This window comes from Saimiri boliviensis, chromosome 9 (assembly GCF_048565385.1).
Source record: "Saimiri boliviensis isolate mSaiBol1 chromosome 9, mSaiBol1.pri, whole genome shotgun sequence".
NCBI classification, from domain to species: Eukaryota; Metazoa; Chordata; class Mammalia; order Primates; family Cebidae; genus Saimiri; species Saimiri boliviensis.
Genome location: NC_133457.1, coordinates 62,694,329 through 62,715,421, shown reverse-complemented (window position 1 = coordinate 62,715,421; position 21,093 = coordinate 62,694,329). Strand labels below are relative to the sequence as shown.

The 21,093-nt window shown below is 46.9% G+C and overlaps 1 protein-coding gene across 2 annotated transcripts in view; it reads right to left on the bottom strand.

The window, feature by feature from the left end:
* The window catches only part of ITGA9 (integrin subunit alpha 9), a 372,517-nt gene that overhangs the window by 347,643 nt on the left and 3,781 nt on the right, over window positions 1-21,093 (bottom strand). For both annotated transcript variants that reach the window (XM_074406027.1, XM_039462008.2), the window contains exons 2-3: window positions 5,583-5,710; window positions 3,306-3,412 (exon numbers count right to left, since the gene is read on the bottom strand). In XM_074406027.1, the coding sequence (XP_074262128.1) occupies window positions 3,306-3,412; window positions 5,583-5,710 (235 nt within the window). The remainder of the gene's footprint in view (window positions 1-3,305; window positions 3,413-5,582; window positions 5,711-21,093) is intronic.

The following is a 21,093-nucleotide window of genomic DNA, read 5'->3' as shown; positions in this document are numbered from 1 at the left end:
CTCCTAATGACACAAAAGATGCTCAGCCCGTTCCAGAAAACCCTTAACAGGCTTCATGGAGGAGGCAAAGCCCACATGGGGGAAGAAAGAGGAGTGACGAGGACAGAGTGGGGCAGGGCAGAGGGAACTCAGGTCAAGCCTTTCCTAGAAAGACTGCCCATGTGCAAAAAGCCATGAGGATAGCTCAACAACAAAAACCAAACCATCCAATTTAAAATTGGGCAAAGTACCTAAACATTTCTCCCAAGAAGATATAAAATGACCAACAACAGACGAAACAATGCTCAACGTTACAAATCATCAGGGAAATGCAAACCAAAATCACACTCAAATATGATCTCACACCCATTAGGAAGGCCACTGTTAAAAAAAAAAAAAAAAAAAAAAAAAAAAAAAACCAGAAAACAATAAATGTTGGCAAGGATGTGGAGCAACTGAAACTCTTGTGCACTGTTAGTGAGAATTTAGAATGGGGCCCCCACTTGGGAAAACACTATGGATGTTTCTCAAAAAATAAAAACAGAAGTGCTGTATGATCCAGTAATCCCACTTCTGGGTGTATGCCCAAAAGAATTGAAAACAAGATCTCAAAGAGATATTGGTACACGTTTATAGCAGCATATGTCACGACAGCCAGAGGACAGAACCAACTTAAATGTCCATTAATAGCTGAATAAATATGGTATGTTCATAAAATGAAATATTATTCTGCCTTTAAAAAGGAAAGGGGTCCTGTACATGCTACAACATGGATGAACCTTGAGGACATTATGCTAAATGTAATAAGCTAGTCACAAAAGGACGGACACCACAGGACTCCACTTACGTGAGATCTAAAGCACTCAAACTCTTAACAGAAATACAATACTTGTTGCCAGGAACCAGGGGAAGGAGAAAAGGGGGAGTTGGTGTTCAACGGATGTAAGTTTTGCAAGATCAAGTTTAGAGGTTTGTTGTCCAACAATGTGCATACATTTACCACTACTGTACTATACACTCAAAATGGTTAAGGTGGTAAGTTTTATGTTATGTGTTTGACCACAATTCGAAAAACAAAAGTCACAAGGAAGGCAGGTGCTGCCAGATCCTCCTCTTTCCCCAGCACCCATATACAGTGGCTTACTGAGTGGATGTTGCAATAATTTCATAAAACATTTTAAAAATAGCCCTGCGTGCAATTAATTAGACAGGACCATCCGCGGCGCCATTATCCGCAAATGCTCCAGCTCTGCATGCTTGGCTTCCTTTGCCAGATCTTCCCTGTGGTCCTCATGGCTGTTGACTGTCCCCAGAGATGACCCCTGCGTGATACTGATCTGCTGTAATACAGAATTCTGTCTTGCCCCTCTAGAAACAAGGCCTCAGTCATAGAAAGGTTACCCTTCCTTGCAGAGAGGAAATATTTTCACAGGAGCAAACTCTGACTCTAGGCTCAGCACCCTTAAGAGCATCTTGTGTTGCGCTCCACCAGGCCACTACCTCCTCTTTGTTCTGAACCAGGACCTTGGGCTACCCTTTGATTCACAGATGAGTCAGCTTCTTCCCTCTCATTCCCTAGAATGGCAGGCAAGGGTTCAGCCCTTCTGGGGCCCATTCATCCAGTCAGGGTCAGGCCACCACGTCTGGAGGAATGTGGAAGTTTGGAGAGGGTCCAGGGCCGGGCCACGACAGTGATGGACGGACTGGAAAGCAAAGCAAACAGTGGGCTCAGGGAGCCTCTGCAGGACCTACAGGGGCTTCTAGGAGGGAGGCCCCAGTGATGCTGGCGACAGCACCCAGCTGCTTCCTCCTCTCCCGAGGGGCCCAACAAGGGGGAGATGCTTAATTGTGCTGAGGATAGAATTCGGATGAACAGCTTCTGCCATGAAGAAGTTTAACAAAAGTGGGCTCCTTGAGAGAGGGGACAAAAACACTTTGCCTAGATCCTTAAGGAAAACCTGTCTCCCCTGGGATAAAATACACAGGAACTCCTCAGCTCTGTAGCATGTGACCCAAAGGAAGTCCTCCATCAGCGGCAGCTGGTGTTACTCTCCCTTCTTGATCTGATGCTTTTATAATAAAAACCTTCATACAGCTTCTGATAAAAGTCAAGGGCAAGAGAAAGCCTATGAAGTCAAAACAGTGGTTGTCTCAGCAGGGGCAGAGGAGCTGCCTGGGAAAGGGTCCAGGGGTCCTTCTGCGGCGCTGGCAACGGGGATGCCTAAGTGTAGGCGTGTGAGACCCGCCAGCCTGTCCACTCCCAGCTGGGCGTGTTAAGTGCTTTCGTGTTATACCTCATAGAAAACTTTAAAAGAAAAAAGGAAAATTTATCAAAAACAAAACCTCTGCAACAGTTAGAAGCTGCTTTTGTGTTGAGTCCAATACAACTTCTGCAATGAAAATATTCTCTCTCTGCTTTCCGATAGAGTAGCCAGTACCCATTTGTGATTATTGAGCAATTCAAATGCAGCTAATATGACTAAAAAACAATTTCTAGTTTAATTTGGATACATTTAAGTTCAAATAACTACACAGGGCTGGTGGCTACCCTACTACACAGCACAGCTCCAGGATCTCAGGAGGCTCAAAGGCAAAGACTTTTCTTTTTATCTCCCTCAAAGCACCTATGGATCAGAATACATCATAGGCACTTTGGAAGTCCAATAAATGACTAGTTAAAAATAACATTTATTTCATAAAATGTAGTATTATGCAGAGACAAACAGGAATGAACTACTGATACATAACATGGATTGATTTCAGAAAATATTATTTTGAGTGAACGAAGCATTATATAAAAGAGCACACACTGTAGGATTCCATTTATATGAAGTTCTAGAAAAAGCAAAAGTAATGTGTAATACAAATCACAGTAGTGGTTTTCTCGGGTGGGAGGAGTCAGCTGGAAAGGGACTTAGGAGACTCGGGATGAAGGAAATATTCTATGTCTTGATGGGCATATGGTTACACAGGTTTGTACAATTGTGAAAATCAAGACTGTAATCTTAAGATTCATGTATTGCAGGTAAATTTTACCTTAAGACATACATACACATACACGCACACAAATATCTATGTAATGAATGAGATATACAAAGCGCTTTTGACATGTGTTTTATTTGTCAATAGTCACATCTCAGCACTTTGAGACAGACAGTATTCACATTTGACAGATAAAGAAAAGAAGAAGATAAGCCATTTGTCTGAGCAGTAGTCCAGAATAAGCAAACTCAAAGCCATGTACTTGTCACCATGCCATCCAGCCTTCCTAACAGACCATTCTCAGAGTGCCACCCCCTTCCCATGGTAGCCCCAGGAGGACTCACCAACACGTGGCCATCAGCCTTGGGCTGCCGGGCCAGGCTCACTCCCATCCACTCATCATCGCGGTCTTCCTGGCACGTCTTTCCACAGGACGTGCCCCGAGTCTTCCCTGGAAGCAAAGGAGGAGAGCCAGGCTTGGGTGAGGAGTGATGTTCTGCTGGCTGCTTTTCAAAGGGGGGTCCACAGCCCCCATGTTATTACCCACGAGGAAATAAGGAACTTTCCACAAAATGTAAATCAACTCCATCACAATGTACTGTACTGTTTAATTCAGATAACTGGGTTTTGGTTTTTGGTTTTTTGAGACAGAGGCTCTCTCTGTTGTCCAGGCTGGAGTGCAGTGGCACGATCTTGGCTCACTGCAACCTCTGCCTCCCAGTTTCAAACGATTTTCCTACCTTAGCCTCCCAAGTGGTTGGGACTGCAGGCATGCACCACCACATCCCACTAATTTTTGTATTTTCAGTAGAGACGGGGTCTCACTATGTTGCCTAGGCTGGTCTCAAACCCCTAACCTCAAGTGATCCACCCACCCCAACCTCCCAAAGTGCTGGGATTATAGGCATGAGCCACTGCACCCAACCACATGGCAAGGTTTTCTCAAGGAAAGAGGCAGGGCTTTGATTTATGTTATGAAGCAAGTTCCTTAATTTGTTATGTACCAGTAACAAACAGTTCATAAACCTCTTTTTTCTGCTAAAGAAAATCACAATAACTCTTTATTTAAAAAATAATTAGAAGATCTTGGTGGGGCATGGTGGTTCACGCCTATAACCCCAGCCCTTTGGGAGACCACAGTGGGTGGTTTACTGAGACCAGCCTGGCCAACACAGCGAAACCCTGTCTCTACTAAAAACACAAAAATTAGCCAAGGGTGGTGACATATGCCACCTGTAATCCCAGTTACTCAGGAGGCTGAGGCAGAAGAATCACTTGAACCTGGGAGGCAGAGGTTGTAGTAAACAGAGATTGCACCATTGCACTCTAGCCCGGGTGACAGAGTGAGACTCTGTCTCCAAAAAACAAACTAACAAACAAATTAGAAAATCTCAGTGCAAAAAGACTTTGGAGAAAGCAATGCTTGTAGTGATGATTATAACGAAATAGCTCCTTTGTACTGATGTGCACAGCACAGTTCTGTGAACTCACCTGGATTATGTGACTTAATCTTCTTAAGATCATCCTCGTGAGTTCGGTATCTCAGTCTTGATTCTGAAGGTGAGGGAACTGAGGCCCAGAAGCTATAGGACATTCCCAATCAGTCCCAGCTGGGCTGTGAACCTAGTCAGAACCAACTGACTCCAAAGATGTTTTATTTCTCACTAGATCAAAGTGAGCTTTTATTTTATTTTATTTTATTTTTATCTTTTTGGAGACAGAACTCTCAGCTCCGTTGCCCAGGCTGGAGCACAGTGGCGCAATCTCACCTCACAGCACCCTTGATCTCCTGGGCTCAAGTGATCCTCCTGCTTCTGCCTCCTGAGTAGCTGGGATTACAGCACGCACCACATTCAGCTAATATTTGTATTTTTAGTAGAGATGGGCTTTCGCCATGTTGCCCAGGCTGGTCTCAAATTTCTGGGCTCAAGCAATCTGTCCACCTCGGCCTCCCAAACTGCTGGGACTACAGGCATGAGCCGCTACACCCAGCCCAAAGTGAGCTTTTAAAAACATCCGTCTGATCATAGCTTTCCAAGTTAAAATGTAACACCTAAAATTGATTTCAACAGCCTCTCCACTCACACACAGAATACAATTCCAGTACCTGGCCCTGACCTGCTAAGCCCCGCGTAGCCTGGCCCCGGCCTGCCTTGCCGCCCTGCTGTGCTTCCCTGTCCCAGCTCCCTCTCCAGCTGCACCACCTCACTCTGTGCTTCCAAATGGCATCTCTGCTTAGAGGTTGTGCTTCCTGCTCCCGCCCAGCTGATGACTACGCATTCTTCTTATCATGTCGAAAGGTCCCAGACCTTTCCTGATCCTCCCATCCAGACTGAATCAAATACCTGCCTTCCCGCTGGTCTTTTGTCACTCAATTACTCTTTTGTCCACTAACTTATGAGGCTCAGGATGGCAGGATCCTTGTTGTTCACTGGTGTATCCCAGTGCTTAATAACTATCAGGTACTCGATACTTGTTTGGGGAGAGAGGGAGGGAGCGAAAGAGGGAAGGAGGGAAGGACAGATGAGCGGGCAAATGATCAGGCCATCCTGGGAAGAAGAAGAGTAAGGTGTAAGGGTACAGAGGCGTTTCCGCCGCAACAGTAACTACCGTCCACCCACCTCTCGCCATGTCCAGTTCGGTGCATCTCCGGTCGGGGTTGGTGTGAACACGGCACTTAAACACAGCCCCAGGGGACTTCACTGAGGTGCTGTATTTGGAATCTGCCTTTGGTGCACCCACAAGGACCCTGCAGCAAGAGAAAAAGGCATTCTGTCACAACCTAGGATAAGAAAATAGGAGGCAGATGGCTAAGTATTAGCCACGGGTGGGCTGTCTGAGCACTCCCTTTGAAACTCGTATTATTATACTTTGCCGTGTGGGCTTAGGGGAGAGGTCCTGCAGTGAAACCTATGAGATCTTCCCCAGGCCGTTAAAGCTTAAGGAGGTTGAGCGTGGTGGCTCAAGCCTGTAACCCCAGCATTTTGAGAGGCCCAGGTGGGTGGACTGCTTGAGCCCAGGAACTCCAGACCAGCCTGGGTGACGTGGCAAATCCCATCTTCAGAAAAAAACACAAAAAAAAAACACACTGTGCAGGTGTGACAGCACACACTGTTAACTGCACCTCCTCGGGAGACTGAGATGGATGGGTAGGAACACATACAAGCAACCGAAGATTCCTATCCAAAACCTTTTTTAAAACTCCTCATTTATTAACAAGAAAAATACAGACAAGTCAATAGAGTAATAGACCAAAGACTCACAGATACTTCATTAAAGAAGATAGCCAGATGGCCACTAAGTGCATGAAAAGGTGCTCAACCATGTTAGTTATCAGAGAAGTTGAACTTCATACCAACCAAAAGGCCAAAACCAAAAAGACTGAAAATGCCAAGTGCTGACAAGGATATAGAGTAACTAGAAAGTTCATACACTGCTGGTGAGAGGATAAACCATTAAAACCACTGGAAAAACTATTCAGCAATTCCTTTTTTTTTTGAGACGGAGTCTCACTCTGTCACCAGGCTCCAGGCTGGAGTGCAGTGGTGCAACCTCGGCTCACCACAACCTCCACCCCCCGAGTTCAAGCAATTCTCCTGCCTCAGCCTCCCGAGTAACTGGGACTACAGGTGCGCGCCACCACGCCCAGCTAATTTTTTTGTATTTTTAATAGAGATGGGGTTTCACCATGTTGGCCAGGATGCTCTCCATCTCTTGACTTTGTGAACTGCCCACCTTGGCCTTCCAAAATGCTGGGAGGTGTGAGCCACCACGCCCGGCCTCAGCAATTCCTAATAAAGCTCAACATGCACCTACCCTTTGACACAGTAATTCCATTTCTAGGAACATGCCTAATAGAAATGCATGCATTTCTACCATGAGACATGCAAAATGTTCAAAGCTGCATACATAATATCGGGGAAAAAATAAAAAAAAAAAACAAGAAGAAACCCAAAGGCCCATGAGTGCCAGAGCGGATAAGTAAATCATGGTATAGCAATACAACAGAATCCTATGCAACATTGGGAGGCCGAGGTGGGCAGATTTCCTGAGCTCAGGAGTTCAAGACCAGCCTGGGAAACATGGCAAAACCCTGTCTCTACTAAAAATACAAAAAATTATCTGGCCATGGTGGTGGGTGCCTATAATCCCAGCTACTCAAGAAGCTGAGGTTAGAGAATCACTTGAAGCCAGGAGGCGGAGGTTGCAGTGAGCTGAGATAGCAGCACTGCACTTCAGCCTGGGTGACAAAAAAAAAAAAGAATTCTATGCAGCAATGAAAACAAATGAACAGCATTCAGCTGCAACCACAGAGATGAATCTCACAAATACAACACTGAACAAAAGACGCCAGACACAACAGCATACTCACAGTCTGATTCCATTTATCTAAAGTTCAAGAGCATGTGAAATTTAACTATAGTGTTAGAAGGCATCGTAATGGTTACCCCTGGAGAGGAGAAAGCGGGGTTGTAATTAGGGAGGGGGATTGTTGGGGGTGTTGAAAATGTTGTCATTCAACCTGAGTGATGTTATACGAATGTGTGATAACTGCATATGATATGGTCACTTTCCTGCATGTGTTATTTCAATAACAAACAAAATTTAGAGACACTATTTCCCTTCTGCCTCCCCCTCCTCCTCCTCCTACCCCCCACCACACATACAGCATGGACATTTAGAGGCAAAAAAAAAAAAAAAATAGCCGAGTGTGGAATTATAAACTGCACCCTCTCTCCCACTGCAAAACAGAAATAGAACTGTCTGCGTGCAAACAGGAGCAAGAATGAGTGTCTGCATTCTCCTTCGTGATCTGAAAAGCTGCCAGGCCTGGGCCACCCCCAGCAGGAGCATCCCCTGGCTATAGAAAAGGGGAAAGACACACCCAGAAGACAGAAGAAGCAGTTTGGGCCTGTGTGAGTGCAGAAGACAGGGGAAATAGCAGTAAGCTCCCCTCCAGATGGCGCGAAAACAATTCTGACCTACAGTTTTATGCATCGTTTCTGGAAAGTAGTCAACAGAAGATCGACAGCAAAGAATACCAAACAACGCTAATCAGGCACAGTTTACGCTGAGCTATGAGCCATTGGGAAAATGTCTTGAACAATGAGACTGTAAATAAAATCCGCACTCGTGTTCAAAGAGTAGAAAACGCCAAGCCACCGCGCAGTGCGAACAATGCGTTGTTCCTTATCTCCAGCTGCCTAGAAAAGAGAGGGAATTCACCTAGTGAGGGTTTTGTATCATGAAATAGATCACCTTCCACATGCCTCGGAATAAAGTGTATTCTATATTACGTATTCGTAGAAAAGGTGTTTAGCAGAGGGGAGGATGACCTTGGACAGCGTGCCTGGGGATGCAGGAAGTTCACCCAGGCTCCCCTCCCTTTGTTCTGAAAACCACCTTCATCTTGGGATCCCATTTATTGCACCCGGGCCTCAGAATGCCGCTGCTGCTCCTGCAACACTGGCTGGGTAAAGGAGAAGACAAACAGGGCCTCCACATCATGCAACAGAAGTCTGAGGCCCTCAAAGGGGACTCTGGCAAAGGCTGGCAGATATCACAAGGGCCATCATCACTAACCTGGCTCAGAGACATGGTGTCAAGGTTCATGGGAAGGTGTGGGGGTCCCATCTTAATTCTCACTGCCCTGAGCTCAACTCAACATCTAGAACCTGAAGAATCTCAGGGTATGAAGAGCCAGGGAGACCCACTCCTCACTGAAGTGTCTCCTTCCAGGTCAGTCTTGGAGGGTCTCTACCTGATTCCATGAGGAAGATGCCCCGCTGGAGGGTGAGAAAAGCAAGGCTCCCAGTGGTGCTGGTACCCAGGCTGCCCTGCGGCCCTTCAATCATGCCCTGGGGTGCTCCTCTCCAGGTGCTTGCTGGGCACAACTGCAGAATTCCCCCGCAGAAGCAGGGCTGGAACCCACAGCCCTTTGGAAATTGAAGTAAGCGCTTTCCCAGACAGACCACATCACCTCCCTCGCCCACACGAGAGCAGTTTGGCTGGCACTTGTCCACTCTAACTCAAACGCACGATGACATACAAAACAAAACTCCAGTGAGAAGAAAGCCACATTAAGGGATCAATTTCCCCCCTTGCTCCAGGGCCCGAGCTTTAGAGCCGCTGGGGCAAGTCAAGGATTGCGCTCTGTAAGAGCAGCTGTTTTCACAGGTGAGAAGAATTAGCAGTTTGCCCTGTCTAAACTGCCTTAACATCCTCAGCCTTTCCACGGGTCATGTTCTAAGACCTGGGGAGCATAAAATACCTCCTCTGCTCAAAAACCCCAGGGCCACAGAGCTGCGTCCCAAAATTCCCACCAACTCCAAATTTACGTCAGCACAGTGACTACTTGCCACCTGTAATTTATTTTACAAAAATCACAAAAAAATTAACAGGAGAATTCATCGTGTCCAAGGGAAGGGACATGCTGCAAGAAACAACGGTTCTTCCTCCACTGTGTCTCCCAAAGCGGCACGAGAACCCTGGAGATTTTAGATAGCGCCATTGCTCCAAATTCGCAGACACAGATTCATAGGTTGTCTAAGGAGGAAGGGACCCTGGAGAGCTTAATTCCCAGGCTCTGCTTCCTCCAGCCTAGAGCCAAGACTGAGGGGGACAAAGTTTACATCAAAATCTAAAGTGGAAAAGAACCTTTGGAATTATTATTTCCTTCCAAGCCCAAGGTACTCAATGGTTCTAACAACAATGGCTGATTCCAACCCTGATAACAACCCCCAGTTCAAAACTTCTGATCAGCTGGCCAGATGGAAGGTTTTTCCCAAATCCTGTGCAATGGAAAACGAGGCTAGAGATAAGGCGGCGTGCACACACACGTGCATGACACCCACAGGGCAGCACACGGGAATGCGCTTGTATTTCGGTATTTACAGAACAGCGTGGCTTCCTCCACAGCCTGGCACTGCTCTGTACCCAGGCCACTTCCGGCAAGACTGCACCACAGCCCAGCCCACGAGTGAGTCTTTTCTGAAGTTAATTCAGCTGGCTGTTTACCAGGCTGATCCCAAGGGACAGAGAGATTACCATGGCCCAGAGTTCAGAACAAGCCACTGAAAAGATGCCACCTGCTGAGTTATAAAATGACATCCTAGCCACTTCAAACATCACCCCAACTCTCCTAGTACTCCCGACAAGACAATGTTCCCTTCCTCTGTGGTTACCACATAAAAGGGCCTGAGTGTCCCCACCAACAAAGAATCAAAGAATCAAAGCTGCTTCTCTGCTTTGCTGCTACTTCAAGTGTGGTCCTTGGACCAGCAGCACGGGGAACACCTGGCGCTTGTTAGCAATGCAGACTCTTAGGCCCCAGCCCATTAAATCAGAATGCATTTTAACAAGCTCTCCAGGTAATTCATAGTCTAAGAAGTACGAGGTAACCACCTAAACTGATTACAAATAATTATGTTCATTTGGAGCCAGTAGAAGAGAACGCCCTTGAGAATCGAGGCTCTCCTCCTATCTTATCCTCAGTTAAAGATGCCACAAACTTCAGAGGCTTTTTCTGAGATGGTGTCTCCCTCTGTTGCCCAGGCTAGAGCGCAATGGCGTGATCTCACTGCAACCTCTGCCTCCCGGGTTCAAGTGATTCTTCTGTCTCAGCCTCCCTACTAGCTGAGTACTACAGATGTACACCACCACACCTAGCTAATTTTTGTATTTTTAATAGAGACGGGGTTTCACCATATTGGTCAGGCTAGTCTTGAACTCCTGACCTCAGGTGATCCACCTGCCTCGGCCTCCCAAAGTGCTGAGATTACAGGTGTGAACCATTGCGGCTGGCCTCAGAGGCCTTTTAAAGTCCTCTCATCAATGCAGGACTCTAAATTTCTAATTAGGGCAACCAGCATATAGCAGGCACATAGAGTGTGCAAGTGCTGGGTGAGGCTCATTATGGGCAGGGTCAAATTCAGTCTTCACAGCAACCCTATGGAGGTACTAATATCAACCCCATTTTACAGATAGGGAAGCAGGTGGCCAGAGGAGGTTATGATGGTTGTTCATGTTAAGATGCCGAGCTGGAGCGTGCACCCTAGTAGTCAAATACATCACCATTCCCCATTCTACCCACCTCACATCAGCCAGAAAGGAGGAAAGGGGAACCAACAGGTACCCAGTGCCCCCTCTGGTGCCAAATGCTCACATGACACCCCCATCTGATAAAGCCCCAGTGAGCCTTTGCAGGCAGCTCTGAAGTGAGAACTTTGATGGGTAAGCTCCGTCATGTCAAAGGACATGCTGGGACCTAGAAAAGAAGCCTCGTCCCCATCAGGCTCAGGTGACTCAAGAGGTGAACTTCAACCGCCTTGCTTTTCCAAAGCACTGGCGCTGCTGTCACGGCGTTAACTAGAGGTTTCCTCTCAATATGCAGTGCTTTGGAAGTGCAGGCACGTGGGTTCAGTCACCAGCACTGGTTATGCTCACGAGGGTGCATTCTTGCTCACGGCCATCCCGTCAGGCAGCCTCTTGTGTGTTTCCCACTCGGAGATGCTGGGTCACACTGCCAGTAAGTGGTAGAGCTGGGATTTGAACCCAGAGTGTCTGTGTCCAATGGGGTGCTCTTTTCAGCCTCTCCAAACTCCCTGCTGGTGTACCAGTTTAAATGCCCTGCATTCTTCCAACAAAGAGAGCTGCTTCCTGAGCTCCCTGTGTGTGGTCAAGCTGGCTGTGAAGGCTCCATTCCAGCTGCCCACCTCGCTCTAAACCTCTCTCACGTTTTTAGGGTAATCTGGTAATTTAGGTAAATTCTCTGCAGAGTGGGTGACAGAGAAAGACAGAGCCGAAGCTGCCTCCCAGGGCCGAACTGAGAACTGACGGTGTCTCAAAGAGTCTCTCCCTCCCCACAAATGCCACAGCAGCAATTCCACAGGCAGCATTATAGCCAGATCAAGGATAGCAACCAGGGATTAAAAACTTTAAACCCATTAGGTTTGCTTTCAGGCATTTGAACGCAAAGCCAAAGCTTCCCCAGGAACCCATGTTTTGGTTACATGAGTCGAATTCTTCGCTGTGTGTCCACCACAGGGAAACCCCAGGAATTGTCCACATCCCTCACTGGGCAGAAAGCAGGCCAGGCTGAAGTAACAGAAGAGCTAGTGCTCTGACCACACCAAACCCTTCATTTCCAGAGGAAGGGGGTCCACTAGGGACCAATGCTTGCCCAGCGGAGCCACGGAATCTGAAGGCCTCATAAGTTCTTCTTATAATAGGGGAAACTGAGGCTCCTGGTATTGAAGCAGTGGATACTGACTGCTTTCTAGGGGTTTTAAGCCAATAGTTCTGACTTTTAAGCTTTGTGGGAAAGTTATTCATGGTGATAAAGTGTAAGAAGCACAGGCAGTAACACAGGGTTTAAATCCCACCTCTGCTGCTCACAAGCTGTGTGCCTTAGTCAAGTGTTTTAACCCCTCTGAGCCTCAGTTTTCTTCTTCCGTAAAACAGGAGGAATAAAAATGTACCTAAGAAGGTTTCTTGTAAGGTTTAAGCAAAAGAATGTTAATAAAACACCCAGCATAGTGCCTGCTACAAAGTAGGTGTTCAAAGAAACATTAGGATGGTGGGCAGCAAGTAGTGGGTCAAACACCTTGACACTCAACTCATCCCAGCTCCAACTCCTGGCAGCACCCATGAGCTCATAGGTCCTTAGAACTGCAAAGGTTGTCAGAATCAAAATAGAGTCACTTGTATTCAAAAAAAATAATAATCCTGACAAATACAGCTGTGGAAGGCCATGAAGGGAAGGTGTTCATGCATAAATAGCTGATAACAAGAACTATCACAAAAAATTCTGCAAAAACACAATCTTGCACAAAGCCCAATCTTGTACAACCTCGCACACACACACACACACACACACACACACACACAGAGAGAGAGAGAGAGAGAGAGAGAGAGAGAGAGAGAGAGAGAGACACTCCTTCTGTGAGGAAATCTACCTAGTAACTCTGTCCAGCCTCAAACTGGTGCCATCCTTGTTACCGATCCTTGTATCCAAGGATAATTATCACAAAACAATGATGTAATCCTCATTTTTTCCTTTAAAAGCCTTTGTTGTCCTTTACCTCCCTGAATATGCACGCAGTTTACTGTGATACACGTATTCCCACTGCAATGCCCTATTCCTGAGTAAACATTTTCTTTTAGAGATCCTCTCTCTGTGTTTGCTAGTTAGGTTAATAGAACCTTGGTCCCTTTTCTGGTATGCTGGGCAGGAACTTATTCAGACTGTCACAGTAATTCAGGGATAGCCAGGATGCTTTCACCACCAGTAATATATTACAAAAGTGGCCACAATTCCCCATCCTTCCTGTATCACTGCTCTTTTCAATGTGACTTTGCAGCTTCTCTTGTCAAGAGATTAAATGTGTTTCTACCTCCTCTTGATGTGGCTGGCCCTGTGACTTACATTGGCCAGCAGAATGTGGCAAAAGAGGTATGGTTTGACTTCCGAGCTTAGGCTTCAAGAAATCATATAAGCTTCTGAATGTTCTGTGGTACCCTGCCCAACCACCATGTGTACGTGCCCATGCTAGCCTGCTAGAGGATGAAAGCCACGTGGAGCACAGATAAACCCTCCCGGCTGAAGCCATCATTTGCCAGCCAGCCAACCAGCCATCCCAGAAGTTGACCACAGATGCATGAGTGAGCCCTGTAGAGAACAGAAGAACCACTCAGCTGAACTCAACCTAAGTTGCCAACCACAGAATGAGCTAACAAGTGATGGTTGATTTAAGCCACTAAGTTTGGGGATGGTTTGTTATACAGCAATATTGTAGTGATAGAAAACAGATACATCATCAAGCGAAGGCACACCACTTCTGAAGGAAGCTGGACCATGGTAACTCCACTGCCCACTAATTTCTACTGAGTTCAAACCAATTATCCAACTCTGCAGCTGACAATTATTGCTATGGCTCCTCTAGCTACCTGGTCTCCTTTCCCTCCCTCAAAGGAATCTTATCCCCAACCAGGACCACAGACTTTTACTGAGGGCCCTGAGAGGGGACAGGCAGGCTGGAGAGGTAGAATAAATCCTGAAGAGTATACCTGAAGTCACACCCAGGAGTGTGCCAGCTACAGCTATGTGACCTTGGACGAGTCCCCTGGCCACTCTGACCTTCCTTTCCTTTTCTCTAAAACAAAGATAATAACAAATGCATGATCCCCCTCCCAGGGCAGTGATGAGGCACGAAAGGAAATGGCAGATGAAAGTCTTTGGGGGACATGAACCCCAGGATGGCCTGACTTGCAAAAGCAGATTAAGGTATTTTATCTGCAAGGCCAAGAGCAGACACAAATGCTCCCCAAAGAAGCCCTTTTCCTTTCAGGGCTCTTCTCCTTTTTCCTTAGGAACCTGATACCTTGGACAGGGGCGTGATGGAGTTGGAGGCAGGGAGGCAGCATGGCTAACCCTGAGGATAGTCAGTTTAGCATTAAATCAGGCCCACCTTGATTCAAAGCACAACTCTGTAACTTACTTACTTGCTGGGTAACCTTGGACAAGTGACTTAGCTTCTCTGTGCTTCGGAAGTGGTAGCCCCCTGTGCATAGAGGGGACTGTGAACACTGCTTCTGGTGCATATGTAGTATTCATAAAAGGCTGGCAATAATAATTTTTATCCTGGAGAGCCTAGGTTAGAGTAAATAAATGGAGGGAGAGGGGTACAATCCATACCACATAATGATAAGTCAGAGAATGAAGTCAGTGGAGTCCCCGCCCAACTGGGAAAAGCAGAGCAATGGGAGCAGGGCCCCACCCTGGAGTGACATTGGCTCCCAGCTTCTGTGTCAGGGAGTGAAGGGTCCTCAGAGGCTGCTGACCTGGCCTGGGGCTCGAGTCTTGACAGACACACTGAGGGGAGGTAGCTGGAGAAGGAGGCATGGCAAAAGGACTGAGGTTTTCCTTCCGCAACTGAAAGCATCAAGTGAACACTAAAATCCAAGGGGTAGAGCAAGCTACAGACTTCTGGCAGACCAAGAAAAAGCCTTGATATCGTCTTACTGGTTTCTTGTGATAATTTTTTTTAAGAGAAATGTGCCAATACTTTCACATTTACTTTTTTAAAAAGTGCCCCACCTTGAAACTGCATATCCACCTCCCAGACCCACCTGGAGCCTGGGGTGGAGCTGGAGCTCCCCGTAACAAGGGTGGCCTCCCATCTGCTGCCTGGCTCTCCAGCACAGAGAAGAGGCATGCAAAATTCTAGGAATTACCATCCCAAAGATCTCCATTAAAAATAGCCATCTCAGATCCTTTCTGGAAGCAGACAGGGTATAAATGCATGCACAAAAATGCAGATTTACGTAGAGCATGATGAAAATGTTAGAGGCCACATAAACAAACAGTGTGTCTATGTAAGCATATCTCATTCATTTCAGTGTTGAGTGTCAACACTCAAAGTTTGATGAATAAATAAATGAATGAACAAAAATACTGAAATAAAACTCAGCATCTCAAGTCAGGATGAAAAAGAGCATTCGTTTCATAAATCAGATCAAATAGCAAGAGAAATAACTACAAGCATCTATCAAGGGCTGACTGTGTGCTATGTGATGTGCTCTGGGCTTTGCAGACACAACCTCATTGAATGCTCCCACAAACCTGATGAGGAATATACCCTTATGACTCTACAGAAAAGGAAACTGAGGTTCAAACAACTGAAGTAATTGGCCAAGATCACATGGCTCCTAAGTAGGGGGCTGAGTAAGGCCGGCTGGGGGCAGGGCTAATGCTGGAGCCCACTCTCTTGGCCACCAAACACTTGTGCATCTCAGCAGTGCCCCCTTTTATGCCAGAAATCATGGTTCTGGTTGCTGCTGTGGAACCAGGGGACTCAATGAAGGTAGAGACAGGAAGAACTCCACTCAGCTGAATCTGGAACATCCACCTTCTGGGACCTGTCCTGGTGCAAAAGAGGTGCCAGGACCCTCTGCAGTGCTGCCTACTAGTGTGTCCTGCACAACGCCAGGTTCGCTCCGGGGTCCACATACATCACAGCACTTAGACACTAGATAGGAAGTGGTAGGAAAGGTCATCTCCCAGGTGGCCTTAACACACCAAGAGATCAGCTAAGATCTGTTTCATGCTTTAAAAAAAATTTTTTTTTAAAGATCTGGGCACATAGTAGGTACATATTTATGAGGTGCATGAGTTATTTTGTTCCAGGCATGTAATATGTAATACCACATCAGGGTAAATGAGGTATCCATCACCTGAAGTATTTATCCTTTGTGTTACAAGTGATCCAATGATACTCTTTGTTATTTTTAAATGTACAATCAAATTATTGTTGACTATAGTCATCTTGTTGTATATCAAATACTAATTCTTACTCATTCTAACTTTTTGTGCCCATTCATGCCGTTTTTAAAAATGTTCAAATATCTGGGGATACAAATCATCCTCTCACATAGTGTTGGCCACTGGTGCAGAAAGTCTGACTCTGCGTGGGTTTCCTTAAGAAAGTTACAAACCCAGGAGTGAATCTGAAGTACTGGCCACATGGCTACCTTCCCCAATTCAGAGCTTCCTAAATTAAGTGGTGGGAGCCAGGAGAACTCAGAGGGAATGAAGGGATAGTAACAAAGCAGCCTCGGGGACTTAGGTGGATACATAGAATACTGCAGAATACTCCATCTTTCCTGAAACACTTCTGCCTTCATGCCAGACAGACTTGGTTTGAGAGGAGGCACTTCAAATGTCCCCAGCAGAATCACTGGGTGATCAAGCATCTCCAGAAAACAGAACCCTAGCATCCCCCACAAGAGTGGCCAGTGGGTCATGAATAAGCATCCCCAAAGGGAACTGCAGAGAAGCTACTGCTATTGCAATTCAGTGACTTTTCCAGGAAAGCATGCAGAACAGAACTTCACGAGACAGATGTGTGAGTGCCCTGAAGCCCCCAAACTCAGATTCTTGACTTCCTGAGAGGCAGTCAGCCTGGGCGGGCAAAGGCACACACAGGCCTGTGCTCGATGCCTCATTAGCCATTTGACTTGGGCAGTACTGCCTCTGTGCCTCAGCATGCCATCCACGAGGAGAGATAAAGTGACAGCCAGCTGCTACAGACTGAATGCTTGTGTTACTTCAAAATGCGTTATGTTGGCTGGGCACCGTGGCTCACGCCTGTAATCCCAGTACTTTGGGAGGCCGAGGCGGGTGGATCATGAGGTCAAGAGATCGAGACCATCCTGGTCAACATGGTGAAACCCCATCTCTACTAAAAATACAAAAAATTAGCTGGGCATGGTCGTGCATGCCTGTAATCCCAGCTACTCAGGAGGCTGAGGCAGGAGAATTGCCTGAATCCAAGAGGCGGAGATTGCGGTGAGCCAAGATCGTGCCATTGCACTCCAGTCTGGGTAACAAGAGAGAAACTCCACCTCAAAAAAAAAAAAAAAATGTGTATGTTGAAATCTTCACCCTAAGGTAATGTTATTTGGAGGTGGGGACTTTGGGAGATGATTAGATCATGAGGTTATAACCTATGAATGAGTTAGTGCCCTTACAAACGTGGCCCCAGAGAGCTCCCTCACCCCTTTCACCGTGTGAGCTTAAGAGTGAGAGCACCACTGTCTATGAACCAAGAAACGGGAGCTCACCAGACAACACATTCGCTGGGGCCTTGATCTTGGACTTCCAAGGCTCTAGATCTGTGAGAAATAAATTCTGTCATTTATAAGCAACCCAACCTATGACAGTTTGTTATGGCAGCCCAAATGGCTACCAGCTGAAATGATTGCTGGGAACATTAAGTGAGCTAGTATGAGTACAGCATGTAGGTAGCACTTGACAGCTATTAAGTATCAAGAGGTACATTGTTGCTGCTGCTGCTAATTTAAACTCAACACAGAAGTCCTTTTTGCTCAGAGCAGACATTGGTGGCCAAGTGAGCCTGTGGTTTCAAAGACTCTAGATTTTTCCCACTCTTGGACCCACACTGGCTTCCCAGAGTCCCTCTGGAAAAACAAAAGTTGGGATAAAACATTTTATACTGCTTTGGTTGGTCACCAAACCACCTGGCTAAAAGGAGTTGCAGTTCTGAGACCTCTATGGCTCAGTGTAAGGCAGAGCTCCTTTCTTCTGAAATCTATTACTTGTGACTTCTCCGACATCAGAGAGAAAGGCACCTTGCAAGTCAGCTGGTGGCAAGATTGCTCAGGATTCTGTTTCTGGGCCAGTTCCAATGGGCCTACTGTCAATCCTAACACTCTGCACACTGATTACAGTGGGATGAGCAAAGACAGATGACTCCTAGCTACACTGCCAGCCAAGGAGCACACCTCACACCCTCCCAACACGGTGATTCACGCATGGCGGGCTCCAGGCAGCCACACAGCTGTGGGTCACCTCATGCTGTCCAGCCACAAGGAGGACTGTCAGCTGACAGCCTCTGGCTGCAGCTTTCCTGGGATCTGCTGCAGGAGTCCAGCTGAGGCTGTGCTCTTCCCAGACAGCTCCAGCCAATACCTGACCCTGGCAGAGAACAGCCATTTCTGCCCAGTGGTCCCTGTTGAGTTGAGTGAGACTTTAATCAGATCTGCAGAGTCAGAAGTTCTCTCTGCTCCAACCGACTTCTTCCCCACTTCTCTTTCACAGGCGATACCCACCCCCAACAATCCTCTCACACGCCTATCTCTGTCCTAACATCTGTTTCCTAGAGGATGCAAACTGACACAGGCCCCCCAGAGAATGTGCATTGATCTCTCAGGCTGGGGTGGGCCTTGAACAACGCATGTAACTCAGTAAGCCTCAGTTCCCCAATCAGCAAACTGGAAACCATTCACCAGGATGTCACAAAGATACAACAACTAAAGAATACTATGCCTGTGAAAGCATCTGACCTCTTGTAGATACCATCTACAAGATACTATCTGATGAAATTCATTTTGGTTATTAAAATTATACAGATACTATCTGATAAAATTCATTTTGGTTGTTAAAATTACAGGCAACCCCGTGAAAGCAAGAAATTTCAGAGAACACCATGGCTTCTTTTAACAGATGTGAAAACATTTTCCCTGGACGAATCACAATAGAAGTTATCAGGAGACCATTTCCTGAACAGCAGCATGTCACCAGGGAATCAGAGCTGGCTAGGGCCCGGCCCTTCACACGCTCACACTCAGGGCTGTTAATGACTGGTTGAGACGAGACGGTCTTCTTGCCCTGGAAGGTTCTCCACTGGGCAAGACAGCTGCCTCTGCCGCCAGCCAGCATTCAGCACTAGCTCAGAAAACAGCACCCTTGCCAGCTTCTCCAGATCTTCAGAGAAATATCCCAGAAACCCCGAGAAGATGCTCTCTGGATCCCCTTAGAACTCAGGCCTCATATATGCATTGTCCTTTCTTGAGCGCTTGAGAAAGCAGGCTCTGCAGGGTGAGTGAGGACCAGGAACAAGGTCTGGAAAAGCCATTTCCAGATTCAAACGAGGAAGTGGACCTACACCTTCAGGACAGAGGAGCTCTGCAAAGATGCCACCACGGAGGTAATGAGAAGGCAGGGCTCCCACCACCACTGCCAGGTGTTCCCTCAGCAAGACTGGCAGGGCCAGGGGCAGCAGGGTCTGTGATCCCAGGACTCCCCTCCTGAAGGTTTTCCTTTCACAGGAGTTTCTCCTTTGCCCCACTGAACAACCCATGCCTGCCTGAGGACAAGCCTCTTTCCGATCAGAGCCTATAGCTTACACTTCGCTTGAGACACACGGCTAGGACCCCACAATTTTCCCACCTTTCAGATTGTGAGCAAAATCTTCATTCTTGAACCCCTACCCCTAAACACTGACCAGGCGCTGTGGTGTTTTATGAGTGGAAAGACAATTCAACCTCTTCGGCGGGCAACAATTTTTAGTTAGAGGTAAGCACTGTAATATTTCAGATGTAAAACTGAAATAGACATCTATTTCAGTTTTAGTACTCATATATGCTACAGCTTCATTTTTCTTTTTCTTCCCTCTCCTTTTGATCCTTGTCTAAGACTGACATCATTGCTCTCAACCCACACTGCCAAGCGGAACTTTCCATGATGATGAAAATGTTCTCTCTGTGTTGTGTCGAACACGGTGGCTGCTAGCCCCGTGTGGCTACTGAGTGCTTGAAATGTGGCAAGTGGAACTGAGAAGCTGAATTTTAAATTTTATTTTTAGTTAATTTAAATAGCAATACATCTGGCTGGTGGTGACTATATCAGACAGCTCACCAGAACTGTCGAACTTGTTCTTTTAATTCTCAACCTTCATGCAAATCGGGATGTTACGTTCTCCTTGGCTTGGAATTGCCTCCGATTCCTCACTGAACAATGCTCTGACAACCCTAACAAAGCAAAAAACCCAGTGCATCTTCCATTTCCAAGCACTCACTCTGTGCCTGAGCACCGCCGTCTTGATGTGTCCCAGGAGAGGGAGCAGGAAGCACGTCTCCAGAAAGGAAGCCAGTGCACCCAACCACTTTGGACTCTGGGGCTTCTGGGGCAGAGAGGGAGGAGAGATGGGGAGGGATGTGAAAGACGTCCACTCAGGAGGCTGCACACCAGCCAGGCCGTGTTTATTTATATCACAGGGTGTTAAGTTGCCAGCCCTGCAGCTGAGGAACTGGTCCATGTCTAAAGGAAGGGGACAGAAATCGGCTTTGTCCATGTTCCCTGGCACCTACTGTCGCTGTTCAAAGGGTGCCAGAAGACTCAGGGATGGGAGCTATAGGAGGGGAAGCCGACTCTGGGCAGGCAGACACTCGCTGGGTATTACTAGAAAAAAAGAAAATTGAGTCACTTGCACGTTTTTGTATGTTTGTATCCCAACTGATACAAACATCATCTGGAACGCTGTCCAGGATATTCTGGTCCATCTAGCCATGGGACAGTCCTCACTGCCCAGAGCACAGTGACAGAGAGACCACTTAAGGAAGTACTCAGAGAAGCTGGGTCTGGGGCTCTGTGCTCAGTGTGATATGGCTACAGAGCTGGGTTCAGTCACCAGGGCTGGGAAAAGCAAGATCACCCCACTCTTACACAGGGATCTAGGGCCCTCCGATTAGAGACAATTTTGAGTTACAGAATAATCGAGAGAAATGCTTAGTTACAAGATTAGAGAAGGGCTAGCCCCACCAACAGAGCAC